Source organism: Solea solea, chromosome 1, assembly GCF_958295425.1.
Source record: "Solea solea chromosome 1, fSolSol10.1, whole genome shotgun sequence".
Classification (NCBI taxonomy): Eukaryota; Metazoa; Chordata; class Actinopteri; order Pleuronectiformes; family Soleidae; genus Solea; species Solea solea.
In genome coordinates this window covers 33,176,615-33,188,021 of record NC_081134.1, presented here as the reverse complement: position 1 = coordinate 33,188,021, position 11,407 = coordinate 33,176,615, and the positions used below count along the sequence as shown (strand labels likewise).

The 11,407-nt window shown below is 41.2% G+C and overlaps 1 protein-coding gene across 6 annotated transcripts in view; it reads right to left on the bottom strand.

The window, feature by feature from the left end:
- Positions 1–559: 559 nt before the first annotated feature.
- ctdspla (CTD (carboxy-terminal domain, RNA polymerase II, polypeptide A) small phosphatase-like a) overlaps positions 560–11,407 on the bottom strand; it is a 31,480-nt gene continuing 20,632 nt past the window's right edge. For 4 of the 6 annotated variants that reach the window (XM_058630643.1, XM_058630651.1, XM_058630671.1 and 1 more), the window contains 5 exons: positions 8,355–8,456; positions 3,970–4,026; positions 3,032–3,124; positions 2,761–2,946; positions 560–1,570 (listed from right to left, as the gene is read on the bottom strand). In XM_058630643.1, the coding sequence (XP_058486626.1) occupies positions 1,445–1,570; positions 2,761–2,946; positions 3,032–3,124; positions 3,970–4,026; positions 8,355–8,456 (564 nt within the window). In that variant the 3' untranslated portion in view covers positions 560–1,444. Of the gene's footprint in view, positions 1,571–2,760; positions 2,947–3,031; positions 3,125–3,969; positions 4,027–8,354; positions 8,487–11,407 lie in introns of all 6 variants that reach the window. The other 2 variants (XM_058630635.1, XM_058630660.1) reach the window with 1 other exon arrangement.

Genomic DNA, 11,407 nt, shown 5'->3' with positions numbered 1-11,407 from the left:
TCTGGGGAACGTTCTTTAAAGGTTGCATGAAGGTTATGACAAAGTAATGTTAGGGCAGTACTTCTCAAATAGTGGGGCGGGCCCCCCTGGGGGGGGCGGGGTGAGGTGTCGGGGGGGCGTGAGAGGCAGGGCAGGCCGTGAAAACATTTCTGTCCTCTGGGGGGGGCATGACAGAAAATAATAGAGAACCACTGCGTTAGGGGAACCTTTAGGGAACATTCTTTAAAGGTTGCATTAAGGTTGTGACAAAGTAACCTTAGGGGAACCTTTAGAGAACGTTCTCTAAAGGTTCTATGAAGGTTGTGGCAAAGTAACGTTCCAGGAACCAAATGTGCAACCTGAAACAGGGCACATTAGGAAAACTTTCCGTATCAACCACAGGAGAACCTTGGGGGGAACCTTCAGGAAACGTTCCCGCAACCAAAAGGTAACATTCTGGGAACCAAAAATCGCAGGGTCGGATCTTAAATGATGGTCATTTCTTTGGTGGGAGTGAAACCTCTTAAAAACAGCACATTCATATAAACCCACGTTAAAAGTCATCACATACACACCACAGTGACAGTGTGCAAACCTGCAACTTTAATAATGTTGTACAGTACGATTTCAACAGCATCCTTTACAATGCACCGACCCCTCTTTCCCCCAATAAATATAACTTCTTATAATCTAAGCTAATCATTATAGTTTCCTCAACGGTTCAACATTTATTGGTGGACGGTGATGTTATTACAAAGATTGATAGTTGTTGTTGTTTTTTTAATAAATGAAAGGATCAATTTACACATTGAATTGAAAAAATCTTTGGTAAATTTGACAATTCAATGTTATGAACTCTTTTTATTCAGTTGTAGGAGTCAGTTATTGTCCTCCGATTAATCGATAAAGACTTATTTTCACCTTCAGTTTCAAGGTTCTTTTTTTTTTTTTTTTTAGGGGGAGGAGATTTGAATAAATATTGAGCATAAAATTGTGCACCCCAGAACCAGACACGATAAAACCAGCACAGTAATGAAGGCACTTCATTCTGTAAGAGAAGATAAATCACAGTTGTTGGAACAAAAGGTCAGAACAAAACCAAAAACAGCCTGCATACAACAAGAAAAATAAAAACCATAAAAACAAAAGGTCACTCGTTCTCAGGAGAAAAAAAAAAATCTTCATTCTGTGTAGTTGATTCTTTTTGGTAACTAAAATATTACTCGATAGAATAGTAAAACCTAATCTCTCTGATAGAAAAATTACTTTATGCATGTCTTGGTCTTAGAAACATAGAGTATGTACATACAGGAGTTCTGTACAAAGAGTCCAGCGATAATAAGAATCAGTACAGATTATTATAACCAGATGGTTTGCCTGGAAATCCTCAGATTGGGAGACACCCGGACGATGGCGGCCAGGCCACGGGGGGGGTGGGAGGTGGGTGGGCGGAGCCTGGAGTCTGCTACCTGTTCCTCAGGCTCTGTAACAGACTGTAAATGTCCTCCTCCTTACTGAGGCCCTCAAACAGAGGAATCAGGTCGAGCAGCTCCGTGTCTGTCATGTCGTCAAACCAGGACTGCACCGGAACCTGAGGAGAGACGAGGATACAGAAGAGACAGAGAGACAGAGAGAGACAGAGAGAGGATGAGAGACTTTTGAGACATTTTTGATTCACACGATCAAGGGGGAGAGAAGAGTCAGCCCGACGATCTGATGCTGAAGTGTTGAAGCACTAATATACTGAAGGTGAGGAGCTGGTGCAAGTTCTGTGTGAATAATTAATGGGGCGAAGGCATCAAAGGGAAGACGACTGAGCAACTTCTACACAGAAGAGAGGAGTGTTTTTAAGAGTGGGTAGAGAGGCAACGCTATATATTAGCGCTGTCCTCATCCACGGTTATTTCTGCGACACAAACGGATTTAGTTGCTGCTGACTTTTAATGTCGACGCTGTCTCTCATTATATCAGCGTTTCCCATCCGCACGCCGCTCACAGGAGGACGATGTCTGCAGCAGGTCGGAGTTTTGACGAGAAGCTCCAACGAGAAGCTACACAAATGTGTTAATACTGCAATAAAAAAACTAACAAAGACAAAACAAATAAATGGATGTTCAGCAGAAGGAGTGTCTGACAGTGAAGACAAACGTGGATTAAGCCTTAATTGGTTGGGCTTTTCCTTGTCATCAGGAGCGAGCCTGAGTGAACTCAGACCAACCCGCCGGCAATTAGATTCCGCTCTGCAGATGCACGATGCTGTTTTTCCTTAACCCTCTTATGACCGTCATGATAATCAGGATTTATTTATGGCTGTGAAATTGTCAATAAACGTTCAACGAGTGAGTGCTTCTGCCCCAGGACAGAGACGCCAAAGACGTCCTTTAATGCACGCAGAGGCATTTTGAATGACGCCTCTTGAAAGTGGGAGGTAACTACAGTATTGATGCCGTGTGGCGTTAGCCAGGCTAATCAAAATAACACATTTTAAGCAGAAACGGGAGTGAGGTCAAACACGCACGTGACCTTATTGCTCTTGGACAATTTGGTAATCTGGTGTTTTTTCACCTCTGTCCATGGTTTGATGGGATTAACGCTGGGTATCGGAACAGAGCTATGAAATCCCAGAGGCCCAGAGGGAGTGTTCTGCTAATTACCCAGACTTCCTCAGGGGGAGTAAAAGAAGTCACACACAGGTTCTTTTTTCAGCGTCATGAATAAAGGAGTCGAGTTCATGAATGTTTGATGACAAGCAGAGAAAAAAAAAAAAAAAAAAACACTCACTGCATTCTCCGGGTGGAAGATGTAGGAGGCAGGCGAGTTGTCTATGATGATGACTTTACTGAGCTCTCGGCCCAGCAGGCTGAGGTCTTTGACGTAGTTTCCTCTGTGGAAAACACACGATTCCCTGAAGAGCCGGGCGCGGAAAACCCCCCACTGGTCGAGCAGGTCTGCCACAGGGTCAGCATACTGAAACCAGGGAAAATATAATAAGTCCAAAACCTTTTTTTTTTAAAAAAAACCAAAACAAACAAAAAAAAACTTGAGAACAAACCTTGGCTAAACTGGCTGTGAAGAGGACACATTCAAAGAGCTCCCCCATCTTCTGGAGGAACTCGTCCACGTGTGGCCTCTTCAGCACGTACACCTGCACCAAAGACACAGGAATGTACATGTTATTATACTGGTCATGTCAAAGCCCTACAAGGGACAAGAGTTGCAAACTAGCAACAAACTCTACTCTGTTTAATTCTATTCTATTCTGGGAAGATGTTGCCGAGGCAACACGAGACTGAAACGCCACTACACTAAAAAAAAAGAAAAATCAAAGAGAGTCGTGGTGTGAACAGTTATTTGAAAGTTATGCACTTCAGTTTCAAACTACAGTTTCAACAGTTCTCATATCTCAAAAACAATACGACTTAGCCGGCCAAAACACCAATCCACACACGTCTTGTGAAGTTCTTGTTAATTCTATTTAGAAGTACTTTGATCATTTTCATTTTGACATCATTAAAATGGGCTCTTTTGTGGAGCCAGAACTCTCTCTGCTCATGATACAGACATTTCTTCGTCTCCATCTCCGTCCTCGCCCAGTGTGGGAGTGTGTCGGGTAAGTCGCCGCCCCCGAGTGCAAGTAATCAAGCATAGGCCATAGTCGATACAGAAAGCCTATCCTGGATTACTTGAACCCGGTTACAGCTCAAGTCTGACTTCTTCAGAGAGCGTCTCGGTTTCTTCCACATTTCTCTCTCTCTCTCTCGCACATATTTCTACGCGTCTTCTCCGCATCTTCCCGACGACCTGTGGCATCTGCTGAGCTGCCGCTGACACGGTCGCAACAACAACAACAACAACAACAACAACTTCAAAGACGCAAAAAGGAAGAAAACAGAACGCGTTGAATTCAAGGTCTGCGCCGATAATAAATAAGAAGGAGAGCCGTGGACTTCACAGAAGCCCTTCTAAATGAATATTTATCTCCATATTTACCTGATGAACAGTCCCATCAATCTCCACAGGAACGATGAAGTCTGCATTGCTGATGGGCTGCGGGGACGGGGTGAAAAACAGAGAAGAGGAATTTAGAATTCTTTATTATTTCTGACAAGGAGGAAAAATGTAAAAGGCAGCGCACTCCTCTCGGCTGCCTCGGGCGAACGTAGCGAGGCTTTAAGCGTAACGCGGTTCCCTCAGCTGCAGCACAAACTCTCAGCGTTAGATAAAAACCACAAGAGCACAAGACTCCTCTGTGTGTGACTTTTGTCATCTTTCAAAAAAAGCAAGAGACGGGGAGGGAGAGAGGGAGAGAGGGAGGAAGACAGATGCCAGAGGGAGGGAGAGAGAGCGGAGAGAGAGAAGATGAGGATGAAAGGATTAGGTGGGAGGCGCCGGCAGTGTCATCTCACAGAGCGGCTACAAGAGAAATAGGTGACAGGGAAAATAATGTTTTTCCAGAAAAGCACCTCGAAAAACAACTTGAACCAGTTTAGATTCTTTCTTTTTTTTTATTCAAAAAAAGACTAAAGCAGTATTCCTCAAAGTGTGATCTGTGGCCCACTGGTGGACAGGGGAAGTATTGCAGACAGGAATATGAAAAATCTATATTTATGAACTATTCAAAACATATTGTCTGTGGTCTAGAAAACTAGGAATGTCTAAATTATGTTATATTTTGGGTTTATTTTTTGGGAATAATTAGGTCCTTTGTGTTTGTGAGGCTCTGGGCTGGATGATAATTCATGTATGATTCTAGTTACTGTTGTTTACCAAAAAAAAATTTGATTTACATTTGTTGAAATGCATGTTTTTGGCAATAATGTTACTTCCATGGACAGATTATAGGCATTTAATATGTAGTTCTATGCACTTTTTTTTTAATCCAGTGAACTGCTGCATAAATAAAGATAATGAATTATGATATAAAATCAATTTAGTGAGTTGATATTGTGCAGGGAGTGTACTATAAAGTCATTATTGCATGTCAATCACTGAAGGAGGGAGTTAAAGTGTGATTTAAACCTGACTATAATCTCATGGTTGCAATATTGCAATATTCAGCAAACTTATGGACCGTAGCGACAGTGACGCGCCAAACCAGTGACCGACAGGAGGGAGGAGAGAAAGAGGGAGAGCGAGAGAGAGAGAGGGAGAAAGAGGGAGAGAGAGAGAGAGAGAGAGAGAGCCACAGATACAGAAAGTCGTCTGCTGATTCACTCCATCGTTCCGAAGACTGAGCACTAAACAGCTGCTCGGTCGTGCACAACGAGAGGAACGGTGACGTCAATGATAAGAATGACCAACGTTTGTTTAATGAATCCCTGCTGAACCAAACTTGACCTCAACTCAATTGATGGGGGGATTTTCTTCTGGGTTACAGTCAGCGGTTTCCTTCATACTGCTGCATTTCAACAGCTGCTGTTATTGTCCAAGACTTGCTGTGTTGCCAAGTGTTCATGCAGACGACCGTCAGAGTCTGAACTCCCATTTGAAGTCACCAGATCATATCTGCCGTGCCCTCTCCTCTATTTTCCTCTAAATGGGGAAGATCGTTTACAGATTTGACATCATGTGATATTGAAAAAGATTTGAGGACATTCACTTATCAAGAAAATGTTTCCTGACGATATTAAGTGAGAAGAGTTCATTTAGTAGCCGGCAGATTCGCCCCCTGGTGGCTTATCAATAAATTTCCACTTCCTATTTGGCTTCAGGAGGAACACATTTATTAATAACAGCACCAGAAGTAAGCTATGCATATGTTATGGTAGTTATACGGTGTCATTTATACCTTTTATTAGTTTAGTTTTATTGTAAAATGGTAACACGACTAACATTTATTATTTATATTACAATTTTTTGGCCCATAAAACGCAAAAACAGTCAAAAATGCGCGTTTCTGAACGGCCGAAGCATCGCTCGTTTTATAACGCTCCCGAGATCCATAGAGATTTGGAGAAAAACAGCAATTTCTTTTTTTTTTGCCAAAAGCAGCAAATACTCACAACCGATCCGACCTCGACTTCGTTAATTTGAACGGTAACGCCGTCTGTGCGACGCGGTCTTATCAAACAATCAGTGTTTGACCTCTCTAATGCTCTTAAGTCCCAAAACCATGTGTGTGTGTGTGTGTGTGTGTGTGAGAGAGAGAGAAAAGTCTTCTCAGGAAAGTGGAGGCAGTAACAGCAGCTGATTCAACCCCACAATGTTCAAAAATCCATACAACTGTGGCTATAAATTGTGCGTTTACATTGCTATTTATGTAAGGCCGTGCATACAGTATATTTATATATATATATATATATATATATATATATATATATATAAATATATAGATAGATATATAAATCCAAGTATATTCCCTCTGCTCCTCTTACGCACACTGGAGTTAATCCCAGAGCGAGAGCTGGAATTATCTTCTCATATATGTGACATGTTATGTAACGTTTCTATTTCTAGTCAATCTGTGAATCGTCTGCTCGTCGTTTTTTTTCCCTTCCGCATGAATTATTAACACTGGTTACATTATTTCCTACTTTTGTTGCAAAATGACGTCCAAAGTGCGCCGCAACAGGAACAGGAAATCAACAGGAAGTCCTGCCATGTTCTGAAAAGGAGCTGGAAATGCAGTGTGGACGTTTCCCAGTACTGAATCTGTTTAATGCAAATGCACTCACACACACAATTCCGATGAGCTGCGGTGAGGTTTCCTAAAGAAGGGAACTCAGACAATCATATATAACCTTGGTTAAGTCGGAAGAGATTCTGTGAAAATCATCCCACAGACTTACAAGAAAACAAGAGCTCAGAACTGGACACACCCGTGAGTGGAAGAGAGTATGTGGAGCATGTGTGTGTGTGTGTGTGTGTGTGTGGCCCCGCGCTGCTGCTGCTGCTGCTGCTGCTACGTGACTGTAAAGGGTGGATCGAGTACAGTGTGTATACATTTTTTTCATTTTTCTCATCCCTTTGCTTTTCCCACAGAAAATGAGGCACTCATTCCAAAGAAAACTGCAGTTTTCTCAGATGTTTCCTCGGTTTTAAGTCCTCGGAGTGTAAAATATAAATGATTCATGTCTCCGTTCACTGCAGACTTTCACCTTGAGCTATTTTGTCTTTGAGCTTAAACACATGTTAAAGGATTTACTGTACACACAGGTGTAACAAGATCAGAGTCCTGGTGTGGCAGTGGAGGGAAGTGAACACACAGGGTCACGCAGCGATCCTTTAAAGAACTTCCATTTATTTGAAAAGCCTCATCTTTAATCTTAACCTTAACCTTAACCTTAACCACCGTTCAAATCTTAGCAATCTAGACCTTCACAAATGATGTTTTGCCTTACAACTACAAACTAACTAGAGCTGATTGTTTTCATGAATTAATCAAGTCGTCGTTTAAGAATTTTCGTTTAAGAGCATTTAAGAAGCTGAAACAATCACAAATCTTGTTTTAATCATGAAAAAAGCTTCAAACCGATTCTTCAGTTATCAAAAAAGTTGAAGATTACTTTAGAAATGGATTTATAATCGATTCATCGAGTAATTGTTTCAACTCTACTTACAACTATATATTTTTTTGGCCTGAATTTACCAATAACTCCTACAGAAGAGTATTAGGGCCACATAAAACAAAAATAAAATAGCATGAATGCTGAGATTAAAGATAATGTAGGATTATTGGATTGATCGCTAATCATGTGATAACGGTTTGCAACCTGCCTAAAACAGAGAGTAAATAACCATCTAGAAACATCTTTTTCTCTGTTTTTAAAATGTCAGTATATGTGAGAGATTACCATGGGTCATCGGTCACGTAGTGTTTTTCCAGCAGTCCTGCCTCATGTACTTTAATCTGACAAAACCCTTAGAATATTATTATTTTAAAACACGTCTTTGTTTTGTCAGACAAACAAAAATGCTTTGTTGTGTTACTGGTTTTCCAGAGGACAGAAAGGACACTTGGAGGATCTTCGTTCAAAAAGACAAACTCCAAACAGCTGCACATCAATGCACAGCTACTGTAGACGTGCCGGTTGCCATGCCAACGCCTTATTATAGCGACAGTGCTCCCTCTTGCCTTCCCCTGGTCTACCTTCCCCTTCCTACAAAAGCCACATTTTTTTTTTTACGAGATTACGTAAAACTTCAAAGATGCTGTCAGAGCTCGGCGTCATCTCGAATTTTAATGCCATTACAGCGTTTGTACCCATCGTTACAACAGAGACCGGCGTCCTCAGGATTTGTTTCTGTTTAATCCTATTATCCCTCAGAGGATGTGGAATTACAGAAGTGAAACAAGAACATAACATGAGTGCGTGTGTGCGTGTGCGTGTGTGTGTGTGTGTGTGTGTGTGTGTGTGTGTCGTGGTGCAGTATACCTTGAAGGAGCTGTGTACAAGGGTTTCGTCAAGGTCGATCACCACACAGCTCTTGCCGTAGTCGGCTATGCTGACCTCGGGCAGCAGGAACTTGGCTGGAGGCTGAAGAGACAACAAACACGCGTCACACCGCTGAGGAAACACACACACACACACACACAAACATGCACTGAGAGGATGTATCAACACAGCGATGATGTGATGTGATAAAATCCCTATGTTCCAACTATCAGCAGCCAAAAGGTCGTTTCAGGTGGTCCAAAAAGCAGCTGCTCATATTTTTGACAGGAGTAGCTAAATACAGAATTTTATTTTTTTTAGGTTTTTAAATCAAAGCTGAAGACACACCTGTTCACTGTGGTGTATCAGTCTGGTAAAGGGTGTGTTTTGTACTTCCTGGTGTTGTTTTAGTGCGCCTGTAATGTTTTATCAGCACTGTATATTGCGATGATCTATTCCTATCAGCTTTTAATTTCTGCACCGTGTCTATTTTACGACACTTATATGTGTGTTTCTATTCATTTACTGTAAAGCACTCTGCTATAAAGTGCCATACAAATGAATGTATGTAAACAGTGTGTATTACTCAGTGGTATCAATTTTGGGGTTTCTGTACAAATGGTGGACTTTAGGAGGCTTATTCTGAGGGGACAATATGGAATGTTCATGTTATAATGAGTGAATTAAAACAAAAATATACATTTTGGTTGAAGGATCTTTTTTTTATATAAATTCTACATATATGGTTGTTGCGAGTACTGCAGGGTTCCCACACCTTGGTTGACATGAAATTCAAGGACTTTTCATGGACTTTCCACGGCCAACTCCCTCAAATTCAAGACCACAATGTGCTGACTCAGCTTAAAATGGGAGGGCAACTTTCAAGATGTATTATTTTATTGATTGATTTGCAGAACGCAAGTGATGAAGTCTTTGTCATTGTCTCACTTTGGTGAGCCAGAAATGATGGAATTTTCATTTCCCAGGCCTCACGTTGTCATTTGCACTCTCTTTCTTCACTTTACTCGCTCATTATTCTGCACAGAATCTCACGTCAGCGGCAGACAGAGAGAGAGACAGTGGACAGTGTCCACAACACGTGCTAGTAATCACGACTTGCCGTTTATCCTGTGTAGGCCTAATGTACATCAAGCAATGCAGGGCGTGAATTGAACTTATTTCTTGTGCAAAATTAAAGCACTTTAAAGCGATTTTCAAAACCTTTCAAGGACCTGTGGGATGTAAGTCTGTAGATAACAGCGTAACATAGACACACAAATCTCTACAGAGGTGAAAGCAAGGACTTCCTGTCTTAAACGCACACAAACACAAGTGTTCTGCTCAGTATGCTCAGCCACTGACTGCACATGTCTTTGTTTTTAGTGTGTTTGCTCAGGCTGACGGTATTAATCATGTCTTATGGTGGGACGGCGCGCTGATGTATGACAGGGAGCAAGGACACAGAATGACATGGTGACAGACACGTGATGAATGTTTGATTTACACATGAACGCCGAGCAAAGACACAGCGACGGACGGAGACCTCCACCTTTGCACCAGAGAGCCGCGCAAAGGCTTCTGCTTAAAGACATAATAAGTAAGATTACTGCATTTAAGTAGTTCCATAGATTGATTATAGATTATTAATATCTTGCTAAATTCATTATCAACTATTTTAATAATCAATTCATTGGTTTGAGTGATTTTTCAGCTTCTTCAATATTTTCTTGAAGTTTAGTAAAGTAAAATTAGATAAAGTAAATTTAATGTCAGCTGTAAACAGAGCCACACAAATTGAGACAGATAAGTCTTGTTGGTCAGATCTTGGTTGTAACATATGGTATTAAAACGTCACGTTACTACGACCCTAACCAAAATAATTGACATTCATATTGTGAATATGGTTTAAAATAGTTTTATTTTCATTATTGTGAACTTTCATTTTGTCTGTTATATATGGAGAAAACGTGTAAACTCATTTTAACAATATTACCAATAATAACGTTACAAAAACATTTGGAAAAAACCCACAACTAAATCCTGAGGTTCTAGAGCGACTGGAAACATGAAGGCTCCTCCTTGTGACACTTTTAACACCTAAGCCTCAATATGTCTTATTTTAACCATAAAAGCGCCAGAAAATGTGCTGTAAGTGTTTTCGGCCATTTTTCCAGAATAACTTTTAATATCTGGCAGCTATTTACAGTTTACTGCATGTAAAAATAGTGTATCAACAATTTAAAATGAAGGAAAACACTGTAGTTGTACATAGATTTGAAATTGGAATAGTATAAAACACATTTAAATTGACGTTTGTTTGTGTCTTTGTCTCAATGTGCAAAAACAGGCCAAACAATGGAAACAGCGCGAGTGAAATGACCGTAATAACCACATGACTTTTGGCTTTGACGTGCAACTTCTCAGCTTCCAGAAACCGATAGCACAAACCGCCGTGTAATTACGGTAATGCAGAGTGCGCTTGTGCAAACGTGTCGTCATCGAAGGGTTAATGACTCTCTGTTGGATATACGCTACAGCATGGTCAAGTTACTGTGAGAGCTTTATACTGTAAGGATAAATGATAAAATCAGCAAACAGAAATGACCCCGGGGTCCAGGTCATTCCAAGACATTTAACGTGCCTCCTTCCCGAGTCCTCGGGAATGCAGAGAGCAGACCTCGTCGCCACACGCACTTCCTGCCATTGAAGGGAGGCGTCTGCTGCGTGGTATAGTTTAAAGCTTGGCTCTGATGTGGGGACGCTGCGAGTGTGAATATCCTAAATTACAGCGAACCACAGGCATCGCACAGGCACTCCAAAATAACTCGACGGACTGTCGTCTCAGCACAAACAAAGCCGAGGTCAGGAGACAAAATCCCTCTTTTCTGGTTAAGTCCAAAACAAGCCCCGCTGTAACGAACCACCAGAAGCTAATGAGTGCACACACACACACTGTGTATTCACACAAGTTTGGACTCATTTAATCTTCTTTTGTTTATTTTTTTTGAACTAAACTGCATCTGGTGTGGTTCAAGTTTGGTCTAACGGATAAA